This window comes from Gossypium arboreum, chromosome 7, assembly GCF_025698485.1.
Source record: "Gossypium arboreum isolate Shixiya-1 chromosome 7, ASM2569848v2, whole genome shotgun sequence".
Taxonomy (NCBI): domain Eukaryota; kingdom Viridiplantae; phylum Streptophyta; class Magnoliopsida; order Malvales; family Malvaceae; genus Gossypium; species Gossypium arboreum.
Window position 1 is genome coordinate 58,833,856 of NC_069076.1, and position 14,478 is coordinate 58,848,333.

The 14,478-nt window shown below is 31.9% G+C and overlaps 1 protein-coding gene across 1 annotated transcript; it reads left to right on the forward strand.

Moving 5' to 3' along the window:
- The first annotated feature begins 4,936 nt into the window (after positions 1 to 4,936).
- Positions 4,937 to 5,425, forward strand: LOC108477308 (uncharacterized). Its single transcript, XM_017779812.1, has one exon. The coding sequence runs from the start codon at positions 4,937 to 4,939 to the stop codon at positions 5,423 to 5,425; it is 489 nt and encodes a 162-aa protein (XP_017635301.1).
- The last annotated feature ends 9,053 nt before the right edge of the window (positions 5,426 to 14,478 follow it).

A 14,478-nucleotide genomic window follows, 5' to 3' on the forward strand; every position in this document is an offset into this window, starting at 1 on the left:
GACCGAAAGTGACAATACTTTGTTGATTGATTTAATTGGAAGTGGTTCTGTGGCTAATAGCAACCTTTCGAAGCTGCGATTGATACATGATTTATATAAGCAAGATTGGCAAATCAAGTTTCGACATGTCCTTCGAGATCATAATAGACTAACAGATTATATGGCCAAAGCTGCTTCTAGTGATTTTAATAGGTTGTTAATGATTGAAGATGATGCCCACCGAGCATTAGAAGTTATAGGCCTTCATCAGGCTAACTGTAATTAGTTTTTTGAACTTATCTACCTGAAGCAAAACACTCGTAGCCCTTTTATAATTTACATTTCATTCAATTTATTACCAAACTATCAAGAATAATGTATTTTTCGTTTCAATAAAGTGTTTTATATTTATTTAAATTTATGTAAAATACAATTTTGATTAAAATTTTCATTTGACAATCTTAAAATTGTAGCAACTATTAATATTTTGAATTTTTTCACGCACCTAAAATTTCAAAGTTTTTAGCTAAACTTTTACAATCAAACTTAGCTTAACTTCTACAATCAAATGTGAATTGATCATTAATCATATTTTGTTTTAACTATTTAATGCAAGTTTTTAAATATACATTTACTATTCTTCCTCAAGGTTCTCAACACTAATTAAAAGGTAGCTTTATTGATTTTAATAATTTTGATTTATAAATTATCAATATAAAATTAATTATTATTTTATAGCATAAAAATTTGAAAGTGACTCGTGCAAATTATAGCATCCCATTATTCTTATTCAAATATTTTCGGCTTTGAATTTAAATGGTCAAGGGGCTCCACGGACGATAGAGAATAATTTAATAGGAAGTATTTGTTTTACAGTTATGGTTATATGATTTTGCAGAGAGCAAGAGCAAGAGGATTTCACTTAAGCAAAAGTACAAGGCTATAAGAAAAGTAAAGGAGCATCTCAAGAAGACCACTGTTTATTAAACCGACTTTTTAAACTGAAAATGACCGCTGTTTATTAAACCGACTTTTTAAACTGACTTTGGCCTCCCCGAGGCCAGCTCACCTGCCATGGCCAGGGCATGTCAACACTATTTCCAAAGCCCAAATCGGCAACAATTTTTTCAGTTTGGGCATTGGTAAAATTGAATTTGTTTATTGTTTTCAGTAAAAATATATTATTTTCGTCATTCTTCCCAATATCATATATATATATTCTATAGCAAGGTATACTTGCAAATTTGGAAACTTCAGAGTTTTTGGATAGTTTTGATATCGATAAGTGGCACCATTGGTTGCTTGATATCTCAACATTTTTCAATATTATGATTAATGGACCTCATTAGTATTTAACATTTTTAATTAGGGATTTTACTATAATAATATGAAAAAAAAATGGGATGTCCTTAAAATTATATACGAAAATGGGTCATTCCAAGTGATGGAGGGTGGTGCATAGGCGGCACCACCCTCAAATCCAAACACTTTCTGACATATTTGCAGGTTAAAAAAAAGAATAGGACAAAAAAATAATAAAATAAGGGTGGTGGGTATCCCACAGGCGGCACCAGTGGAGGGTAGTGCCTTTCTCACAACTTTGACTCCCTCTAGTACATATTCACTCTGCCCCCTCCATTCGACTACTAGATTGGAAAAAAAAATTTATAGAGGAAGAAGATAGAAAGAAAGAAATGAGGAGAAGAAAGAAAAGAAAAGGTAATTTTTTTGTTGTCATTTTTAAATAAAATAGATTATGATAAGAAAAATTATTTTGTTAGTATTATCTAGTTTGTTTAGTGTTACTTTTATGTTTTGTTTTAAAATTTATTTTGTTTATTGTGAAATGTTAGTAAGTTTTGTGTTTAGATTAATTATGTGTTTATTGTGAATTTTATGTTTTAAATTTTTTAAATATATTTGAAAGTTTTTATGTTAGTAAAACTATTATAAAGTAATTGTTAATTAGTGATAACAACTAAAAATATTTTTGTTATACATATTGTTAGAAATGGCAACATATTTGGTATTGCCTGATGAGATAATAAGTTTAGCACAAAGGGAGAAAGTTGATAAGATGATGAGAGAAGTCCAAGATTACAGAATGAAATCAGAAGAAGACATTGTTCAACACCTTATTACCGTAAATCAAAAGATGCAAAAAGTGTTGTGGATGGGTCATGAAATGATTAGAAACAATAAAGTGCAATACTTAACCCTTAGAGGGACATTAATAGAACAGGAGCATCAAATCATTTTAGACGAACTTTGGAAGACATCGGTACCACAAACCTATTGGAATCTAGTTATAAACTTCGCGAAGTTTATAATATCTTATGGAGCAAGAAAAATAGCGAGACAAAGTATAGGTTCACGAAAGGTAATTGGGAAGCAAAATGTGTTTGACAAACCATGGATGAATAAATTAGTTGTTAGGAAATTACCAAGAGAACTTATATATTCAATACCAGTTATAAAGATTGAAGAGGCAGAAGATCCCAAAGAATTTCCAAATTGGATTGTAGAAGATGAATATGAAGAGAATCAAGAATTTCTAAATTGGATTGTAGAGAATTTTCCAGATGAAGATACGGGATCGGAGATGGAAGAAAATGTAGAACTGAATATAAGTGGTTAAATGTAAAAATAAATGTTGTTCATGTACAAAATTAGAACTGAAAAAGTATGGGCTTATGAATGGAAAAAATTGCATATTGATTAATTAATTTTGTATTTAAGTAATTTATTTATTGTTCGAAATTGTTTTGAGAAATTTTGTTTATTTTTTTAACAGATTGAGTATTGAAGATGGATAATCAGTTTTTCGTATGCGTTTATTTCGATGGAATCGTCTTAACAATAACCGTTGGATGCATATTTGAATGTCAGCAACAAATAGCAATGATATTTAATAGAAATGTCTCATTGGATGATATGAATGGAAGAATTAACGCAAAAAATTGTTAGACGTTGTGGGAGAAGGATCTCAAAACTTTTCTACAAGTTTCTAGTTTCGATAGATCCTATCAAATTCAGCGAAATGGAACTTATAGACGACGAAGACGTGGAGATAATGATAGCTCTTTACTGTGGGAATGAGAGTGACAAAAATTCACCGATTCACTTATTTGCTGAGTTAGCCGGTATGGAGCAGAATGAAGATCTCACTGCATATGGTGAAGAACATGCAACTGAAGAACCGTGCGTGGTGGCTCCAATATCGTACGTTGATAGTGAATTGACTATACATAGGATCGATATCGATCTTAATGTTACACCCGATATTGACGTGGTTGGTGATGATGGATACGATAATAGTGATCATTGTGGTGAAGAGGTCGATAGTGATAGTGATCCCGATGTGGACGATGTCCCCGATGATATTGACGATGAAGATGTGAATGACGATGGAAACATTAACGCGTCTTCAGTGGGGAACCAGATGCGACGTATTGTGATACACAATAACCCTGGGCCACACATGTCGCTCATAGACCCCGACGCGAAGCATGAAGCTGAGTTCCCAGAGTACCCTGAAATACTTCCTGCTCACCGGCTGGCCGTAAATTCTGATCATGGGGAGTTATTGGTAGGCCAGAGATTCGAAAGTAAAGAAGAGTGTGTATTTGCTATTAAGCTGTATAGCATGAATATATAAGTGGATTACAAAGTTGCAGTATCTAAACCGACATTATATATTGGAGAGTGTTGGAAGTCGGCGGAAGGTTGTAATTGGCGTGTACGAGCTGCATTTATTCAAAAATTGCAGATGTGGGAGATACGCAAATTTGTTAGGCCTCACACGTGTACATCAATACGTATGACTGAAGACCATAGAAAACTTGATTCCAAAACTATCTGTACATTTATCATGCCAATGGTGAAGGACATGCCGACCATTAAAGTTTCAGTACTGATTGCCGAAATGCAGGCACGGTTTCAGTATCGAGTATCATATCGAAAGGCATGGATAGCTAAACAAATGGCAATGGAGCAATTGTATGGGGATTTCGATGCATCGTATAATGAGTTACAGGGATGGATAGTCGCTATGCGGGAGTACGTACCTGGGACTATCATTGAGTTACAGACACGACCTTATTACGGCCTGGATGACCAATTACAGCCAGAAAAAAGAATTTTCCATCGGATGTTTTGGACGTTTGATCCATGTGTGCGCGTATTTCCCCACTGCAAGCCGTTTGTGCAAGTAGATGGGATGTGGCTATATGAAAAATATACACAGATCTTACTTCTTGCGGTTGCTCAAGACGGCAATAGGAACGTGCTCCCGATAGCATTTTCCATCGTAGATAAAGAGAACATGGAATCGTGGGAATTCTTCCTTACCAACTTGCAGAGGTATGTTATTAGCAACGATAATATTTGCATCATCTCTGATAGAGGGAAAGGATTAATTGCCGCCATTAGGCGTTCTGGTGTACCATGGAGATCTTTTTACTGTATCTGGCACATCGCGACTAACTTTCATCGAGATTATAAAAATGCAGACTGGAAGAGACAAGTTGTGAAAATGGGTAAATGATTACCTTATCTTTTCAATATATGTTTTAATGCTTTAAGCCAATACTGTAACTTATCTTTCCTTAATACATATACAGCGCACGAGCTGGAGCCACATATTTTTCGCCAAAGAATGGCTCTACTTGAGAGTGATATGGAGGGTCAAACGAACACATCTTTCCAACAGTGGTTGGGTACTATGGAGCCGTGGCAATGGGCTCAAAGTTTTGATGAGGGCTTTCGTTTTGGTCAAATGACCACAAACTTAGTGGAGGGGGTCAACGCTGTGTTGTTGAAAACACGACATCTTCCAATTTCATCTGTCTTTTCGACTACATTTTACAGGTTGGCAACCTTGATGCCAAGAATGGGTCAGCAACAAGTCAACCAGATAGAGGCAGGATACGTGTTTGTCGAAGATGTCTAGGATGCAATGGTTGCAAACCATCGGATGGTGAAGTCGATGAATGTAGAAATATATTCACGACGCCATGAAACATTTCGTGTTACAAAGGCCATCGGTTGTCGACCCGGTATACCATCTAGGTCCTATGGAGTTGATCTCCGTAACAGACAGTGTGATTGCAGGAGGTTCCAAACACTTCATTATCCATGTGCGCATGTCGTGGTAGCGTGTGCTAAGGTGAACCTTAATGTTGAACAATTTGTCGATGATGTGTACACACTCGAGCGCACGTTATGTGTCTGGGAAAATGAGTTCCCCGTCCTGCCTGACTTGTCTAGGTGGGAGGTGCCTCCGACGACTTTCGAACTTGTCCCAGACAGAGGGCTACGCAGGAATCCGAGAGGTCGTTCGCAATCATCCAGAATTCGTAATGAGATGGACATTAGGGAGAAATCTGATGGTAAACGTTGTAGATTATACAGGTTAGCTGGTCATAATCGGAGTAAATGCCCGTAGCGAAACTATCATATTGGACAATCGTTACGATCTGATAGGAATTGAGCCTATGTTGTAATGTATTTAATTTATATAAAAAAATTATATTGCAAAGTTTGTTCTAATTAGATTAATGTTGTAATGTATTTAATTTATATTACAATACTAAGTTTGTTAAGTTTTAGTGTTTTAATGTTCAAAATGTCCAAATTAATCTAATTTAAGTTATGGTCAAATTTTGTTACAATTTTCAAAGTTCCAATTAATCTAATTAAATATATAGAAAGAAATACAAATTTTTTAATATCAAAACCCAATAAACCCTTAAAGTTGATGGTTAGATGGTGTGGTCCTACGGGTATACCTATTCGGAGGTCGACGTTCACGTTGTGGGTGATCGCGACGACCAACATCCTCTTCAGTCCCAAGTGAGGGTGTCTGATACACGGAAGAAAAATCATATAGCTCGAATGACATAGATGAACTTGAGCCGGGAGGAGTGCCATGCTGCAGTGGATACATCCCAGGAGGAGTTGAGTACTGCGGTGGATATGGGCCGAGGCTAGTGCTGTACTGAAGGGGATACAGGCCGAGAGAAGTGCTGTGCTGCGATGGAGACCACCCAAAGATATCAAGCCCATAATGGTATCCGCCCCCTGACGAGCCCAGGAAATAGTCGTTGTCTGGGAAATCCGGATGATAAGAAATATCAGCCGAATGTGAATGCAATTGCTTAGACTCGGCCTGAGGCTGTGCCTCGAGCTCCACCTCTCGCTTGGGCTCGAGATCTGGCTGTGGATCGGGCTCTATATCGGCCACTGGCTCATATGCCCTAGGTCGCTACACGTGCGGGGAGACTACAGTCGACTGGGCACTAAGTAAATATGGCTTTCCCATACTAAAGTACCATTGCATGTACTCTGGCGATGGTTGCAAATCGGAAGACATATCCATCCGAGGTCTTCGACCCATCCGATTATCCCACACCGCAATATATCTTCGGTGCACAACCCCCCAATGCATTCCATGTTTCCCTCTCTTGTTGATGTCGTGAACCTTTCCCACCTCTTTTGGCGGATCTGGGATATACTGGATGCAACCAAACTGTCGTAGTACTCGATCCCCATGGTACCACTTGACTACATTGAAACTGATAATTGGTGCGTTAGTGCACCACAATTGAGAATAAATGTAGGCAGAAGATGGTATAACGGCCACAATTTCTGGTCTACGATATGGCATCCAAATAAACTGCATGATTAATACCATGGTTAAAATTTCACATGGTTTGAGTAAGATATATAAAGTAACTACATGTCGCGAATATTGGAATAGCTTACCCCTTCTCCGGCATGTTGCTAAATCAACAAACGATATATCGGGACAGTGTACGACCTCCCGATACCCGGATAAATAGTCCATCTACGAAAACAAATTTCAAATAAATATAGTATTGTTAGAATAGTATCATTATAAAGAAACTATCAATTAATAACAAGTTAAATTTTATCACCTGTTAACTAGTGGATATACGTATGGCTAGTGACTAACCGATGCCAAGAATGGCATTCGATAAAGAGCCCATGACTGTAACAATATAAGGCATCCACCTATGTCTTCAGCATGAGGCTTTGTCGCCCAACAAAGCTCACGATATAACATAGCCAAAACTGCGGAGCCCCAGCTAATCGAGCGAACATTATGCAAATCAGTTAATAGAGGTAAATACATGAGATGAACCCTGTTGTTGTTCACATCGGGCATCAATACACCCCCTATAATATGCATAATGTACGCTCGAGCTGCGCACATCAACTCTTCTTCAGTGGCATTATCTGCTAAATGCTGAAAATTTGCTTTCAACCATGTAAATTTCAAACCCGATAAATTGGACTCATCATCGCCGGGCGAGGCTCCTAGGAGGCTATAACAAAGTGCAGACGGCTTAGCTATCGCACTTACGCCCGCTACCGGACTCCAGTCAATTTGGAGCCTAAGTTGCAGCGCAACATCCTCCAGAGTGACAGTACACTCCCCACACGGCAAATGAAAAGTGTGGGTCTCCGGGCGCCAACGCTCAACCAATGCGAATATTAAATCGTACAGCAAATCAAACGTCCAGATCAATGCTGCTGACCCGAATCCAACTAGCTCCAAGTACGACATCAGTCGTGCATCCGGGGAATATCCTAAACCATTCACCCGGCCCCTTAATACGCGGTACGATTCCTGACAATGTTAAATTACAGAAAAAAGTTATAATAACATAATTTATTTCCGTAAATTACATAATTTTTTTTAATAGAACCTGTGAGTAACAAATAACAATATATTACCGTTTTATTAACTGTGTCAGCTATGTGAGGATCTTCCTTAATCAATGAAGCCGTTGCCATACCTGCAATTTCAAAATAAATTTCGGTCATTAATTTCAATGTTTGATGGATTTTAAATATTTGTCAAAATAACTAAATTTTATATATTGCTTTTAATTACAAAAAAAAATATCAAACCGTTTTCCGACAAAGATATTTTTTGCCATACTACATTAAAAAAATATATATTCAATTCAAATACAAATATTTTTATTATTATTTTGAAATGATAACAAGTAAAATATTTTGGTTTAAATTATAATATATATAATATACCGGCATGTAGTTCAATATATTTTGGTATTTATTTTATTTTCGGATTTATTTTTAAAATATATTATTTTCGTATTTTATTTTTATATTATTTTAGTACATAATGTTTCAAATGTATTATTTTGTATTTTTTATATTAATTTAATAAAAACTCTAATTTTGGTGTTTGTTTTTTATTTTATTTTGGATTTTACTTTTTAAAATATACTATTTTCGTATTTTATTTTATATTATTTTAGTACATAATGTTTCAAATGTATTATTTTAGTTTTTATATTAATTTAATAAAAACTCGATTCTCGCCGTTTATTTTTATTTTATTTTCGGATTTTACTTTTTAAAATATACTATTTTTGTATTTTATTTTTTATATTATTTTAGTACATAATGTTTCAAATGTATTATTTTAGTTTTTTATATTAATTTAGAAAAAACTCTGATTTTGGCCCTTTTTATTTTTATTTTTGGATTTTATTTTTAAAATATACTATTTTCGTTTTTATTTTTTATATTATTTTAGTACATAATGTTTCATGTATTATTTTAGTTTTTTATATTAATTTAGCAAAAATCTGTGATTTTGGCCCTTTTTCATTTTGTTTTGGATTTTATTTTTAAAATATACTATTTTCGTATTTTATTTTTTATATTATTTTAGTACATAATGTTTCAAATGTATTATTTTAGTTTTTTATATTAATTTAAAAAAACTCTGATTTTGGCCCTTTTTATTTTTATTTTTGGATTTTATTTTTAAAATATATTATTTTCGTATTTTGTTTTTATATTATTTTAGTACATAATGTTTCATGTATTATTTTAGTTTTTTATATTAATTTAGTAAAAATCTGTGATTTTGGCCTTTTTATTTTGTTTTCCAATTTTATTTTTTAAAATATAATATTTTCGTATTTTATTTTTTATATTATTTTAGTACATAATGATTCAAATGTTTTGTTTTAGTTTTTTATATTAATTTAGTAAAAACTCTGATTTTGGCCGTTTGTTTTTATTTTATTTTCGGATTTTATTTTTCAAAATATACTATTTTCGTATTTTATTTTTTTATTATTTTAGTACATAATGTTTCATATGTATTATTTTAGTATATTTATATTAATTTAGTAAAAACTCTGATTTTGGCCTTTTTATTTTATTTTCAGATTTTTAAAATACATTTTTAAAATATACTATTAAGCTATTCTTTTAATATTTTTATACTATTTTTGTAAAAAACTCATCATATAAAAATAAAAAAACAATCAAAATATAACATGCCAAATAAAATTAATAAAAATATATCTAATTAACCTAAAACGCACTTACCAAATAAATTAAATAAAATAATAATAATATATTTTTGTACATAACATAGATAGGATTTTTACTTCAATAAAATTAAAAATAAATTATGAATATATATATAAAAATAAAATAAATACAAACATACCTTAATATCTCTTTTAACCAAAATATACCTTGCAAAAAATTAAATTTAAAAATTAAATCAAAATCAATCAACAATAATAACATTAACAATTAATATAAATCATTTATTTCCTTAAATTAACAATTAAAATTATTTCCTTAAAAAATTACCTTTTTTTCCTTCCCTCCCTCCTCTTCTTCTTCTCCTTTTCTTTTTCTTTTTCTTTTTTCTTCCCTCACCAATGCCGCCTCCTCCTCTTCCTTCTTCTTCTTCTTCTTCTTCTTCTTCTTCTTCTTCTTCTTCTTCTTCTTCTTCTCTTCTCCTTCCCCCTTTCTTCTTCTTCACTCACACACACAAAGAAATTGGGGACCATTTTAAGGTCCCCAAACACATAATAAAACAAAAGAAAAGGCAGTGAGCAGTCCCGTCGGTGGTAGTGAGTAGTCCCATCGGTGCAGAGCAGTGATCGGTGTCGCCTGTGGGGTACCCTCCACAGGTGCCGCCTGTGGGGTACCCTCCACCCTTATTTTATTATTATTATTTTTTTCGTCCTATTCTTTTTTTTTTTAACCTGCAAATGTGTCAGAAATGTTTGGATTTGAGGGTGGTGCCGCCTATGCACCACCCTCCATCACTTGTGATTTTAAGGGAATCCTATTTTGGTTTTTTTTCATATTATTATAGTAAAATCCTTTTAATTACTTTAATTTTAATGTTTTAAATAAATACTACTTTTCATATATGATAATTCATGGAGTTACACCTATCATGGTTAATTTTGAAATCAAATAATTATATTTAAATTTAAAATTTTAAGTAATTTTATGACTTGTATTACCATTCAGTCAATGTAATGTACTTGATTTACTAAAAATATTATATTTTTAGCCCTAATTTTAATTTTCAATTCTCCAATAAATTAATTTTTGATGTTGGATGCTATAGAAGAATTTAAAAGAAGAAAACATTGAATTATAAGAATAGTTAGCAACATCAAATTTAGATTTTCAAAGAAAGAGCAAACAATTTTTCCTTATAATATTATGTTGTTATTATTAGATGTCATTAATTGAATTACGATATTTTTACTTACCAAAATTTCTATGTTTAGAATAAAATAATTTTAATTTATTAAATAATAAATTTCAAAATACAATAGCGTATATTAAGACATGCTACATAAATTAATAAATAAATTTGATTTATCAATGTTTTCTAATACAATTACGAATATCATTATAAATAAAGAAAAACTTATTCCTTTATTTCATACCTTAAGTATCGTAACTATATATTTAACTTAAATATCCAATCAATTTTGTTTATAAATAAGTTTTTCTCCTATGAATATAATTAAGGATTGTCGCTTGCCCATTGAGAAAGGAGGATTGGGTATTCGAAGTCTTGAAGACTAAAACAAGGTCTTCCTTCTTAAATTGGGATATAATATTATTGCTAATGCGAATGCTTTTTGGGTTCGGATTTTGCGAAATAAATATAACATACATGGGGCTTTTCCAATGACTATTCCTCATAGCAATTTTTCATATATCTGGCAATCCCTCATGAATATTTGGCTTGAAGTTAGCAATAGTGTGTGGTCTATTGGTGATAGACGAATAATTAATTTTTGAAATGATTATTGGGTGAAAGATGTTAGTCCCCTTCAAACATATCACATAGGCAAAGGGTACATTGACGAAACACTCCGAGTTTGTGATTTGGTTGCAGGTGATGGAAATTGGAATTTGCAGTAATTAGAATTGCTCCTTCCTTCATCCGTTGCAACAATGTTATCACCTTCACCAGTTGTAGGCTTTAATCGAATTATATGGCAATGGCCATCTATTGGTCGGTTCTCATCTTTTGAAACCTACAAGCATTTTGTTGTAAAAAGAAATATGCCTTTGCATAGTGATGGTTCGATCATTTGGAAGATTAATGCACCTCAGCGATTAAGAATTTTCTTGTGGCTACTTCAAAGAAATTGACTAGTTACTAACGGGGAGAGAGTGAGACATGGTATGGTCAATGATGCTCATTGTATGCAGTGTGGGGAGACTATCGAAACAACAATTCATGTTGTGAGGGATTGTTATTGTTTAGAAGGTTGTTGTACCAATAAATGCTTGGACCCTTTTCTTTAGTTATCTGTTTGAACTTTTGGCTGGAATTGAAAAACGCAAATAGGGGATGTGTCACTATAATGGATGGGAAATGGCCAACATTTTTCTCTATTTTTATGTTAGTTTCTTTGGAAAGGGCAAAATTATTTTATTTTTCAGCAGACAAGTAGCAGTTGTACTAATCTGATTTTAACATGCAAGGGTTGGACACGAAGCTTCAATAATTACAAATGCATGGATTGGCTTATATACAATACTTTCCTTCGTGATAAATGGTATTCACCTAAAGAAGAATGGGTAAAGCTTAATACGGACGGTGCACTCTCTCCACAATAACATACTGCTACTATTGGTGGTGAATTGTGTAATTCCAAAGCAAGTTGGCTATTTGGTTTTGCCATTACAGTTGGTGTATGTGACATTTCCCAAATTGAAGCACGAGTGATATATGAAGGATTCTCTCTAGCTTAGAAAAAATGTTTTCGCAAGATGGTGACCAAAAGTGACAATGCTTTGTTAATTGACTTAATTGGAAGTGATTATGTGGCTAATAGCAACCTTTCGGAGCTGTGATTAATACATGATTTATATAAGCAAGATTGGCAACTCAATTTTGACATGTCCCGGGAGATCATAATAGACTGACAGATTGTATGGCCAAAGCTGCTTCTAGTGATCTTAATAGGTTGTCGATGTTTGAATATCTACCTGCTTATCTCGATCTGTGTTTGAAGATGACGCCTACCGAGCATTAGAAGTTATAGGCTTTTATCAAGCTAACTGTAATTAGTTCTTTGAACTTATCTATCTTTATTTACCAAAAAAAAAAAAAACAAAAACAAGTAGGTGATATCCCTTGCAAGTCATAACCCAAAGCAAAACATTCTGCAACCTTTTTATAATTAACATTCCATTCAATTTATTACTAGACTATTAAGAATAATGTATTTTTCGTTTCAATAAAATGTTTTATATTTATTTAAATTTACGCAAAATACAATTTTTGATCAAAATTTTTTATTTCACAATCTTAAATCTTTAGCAAGTACTAATATTTTGAAATTTTTTTCACGCACCTAAAATTTCAAGTTTTCTAGCTAAACTTTTACAATCAAACTTAGCTTATCTTCTTCAAGATTATTCTTGATGAAATATGAATTGATCATTAATAATATTTTATTTTTGTTGGACAAAACACGTTAGTAAACAAATATAAATCCCTGATTTAAACAATTAAATAAACTAAGATATTTAGAAAACCAAAAATCGAATAAAAGGAATTGAGTTTTACTAGATGTTGAGGCATGTTTTTACAGTTTCCTTAAGACAGTAGTACCTTTGCAGTGATCAACAACAAAATGATTGCGACAGTAGTACCTTAGCAGTGATCAACGAACAAACATTGCATTCCTCTATCATGGAAACATGAAAATAAGAAGTGAAAAAGAGAAGAATTTCTAGGAGCAAAATAAAATTCTATAGAATTTCTATGTGCGTGTATATGTGAATCCTTTAGGCTTTTATAGGGCATTTAATATGGAGGAATTTTGAAAATTTTCTGTATAATATTTGTAGGCCTTTTTTAGGCCAAATTGATCTAAATATTTCAGATCACCCATGTCGTGTAGCCCGACAGGTTAAGACCTACACCCCTTGTATGCGCTATAAGATTTTAAGCTTAGTCATTCAATTATTTTTTAAGTGGGTTCTCATTTATATACATATCTCACACTTGGTATTTAACTAATGTGGGATATAAGCTTTTTTTTTCCTCAACAAATATTCATAAGTGGCTTACTTTAAGCATCAATTTCTCATTTATCACTAAACCATTTTGAGCATATGATATAACGTTGTAAAGGTCACATGGAGTAGAATATAAAATCATAATTTTATGATTCAACTCTCCACCTTTATCAATAGAAAATATACTTCAAAGTTTTCAAAAATTACAAAATTTTCAACAGTTTTAACTATTTAATGCAATTTTTAAATATAGATTTACAACATAATTGAATTTTTTATGTACAAATTCCAGACTTGATAATTATTCTTCCTCAAGGTTATCAACACTAATTAAAAGGTAGGTTTATTAATTTTAATAATTTATAATTTATAAATTATCAATATAAATTAATTATTATTTTATAGCATAAAAATTTGAAAATGACTCATGCAAATTATAGCATCTCATTATTCTTATTTAAATATTTTCGGTGTCACAACCTTGATCTTGAATTTGAATGGTTAAAGGCCTCCACGAATGATAGAAAATAATATAACATGCAACCAAATTTGTCTAATGATGGGCGTGATGGATGGAAGTTGGATTGTGATTTCAAAAAAAATTTAGTTGGGTTTATTGTAAAAAGGAGTTAATCAAAGGCCACTCCAATAACATGTAGTAGGAAATGTAGAGAGTGCTTAAGGTTTTGTAAAAGCAAATATACATATGTAACTTTTATTTTAATTATTTCTTATATTTAAAAGTTTTGGTAGAAATATTTCAATCATTTAAAATAGTCTAAGATTTTTATGTTTTCAAAATAAGTTAAATATTAATATTTAGATATCAAAATGATTTAAATACATGAGTAACTCAAGAATATTAATATTGTTTATGTTTGTTATTTTATGATTTAATGTATATATAATTTAACATTTATGTAAATTAATACTTTTGCATTATATGTTTTTAAATTAATAAATATTTAAAATTATAATATTTTAGAGCTTATAATCAACATTAAAATAAATATTTTAATTTACATTTTACAACAATTATCTTTTTTTTCATCTAAATTATATAATTTTTAAATCAATTGTTATTTAAACAATTTTAAGTAATTAAATAATATATTAACTTAGAAA

What these genes read in the sequence shown, in the direction of transcription:
- LOC108477308 (XM_017779812.1), top strand. Translation starts at nt 4,937, where the DNA reads ATGGTTGCAAACCATCGGATGGTGAAGTCGATGAATGTAGAAATATAT.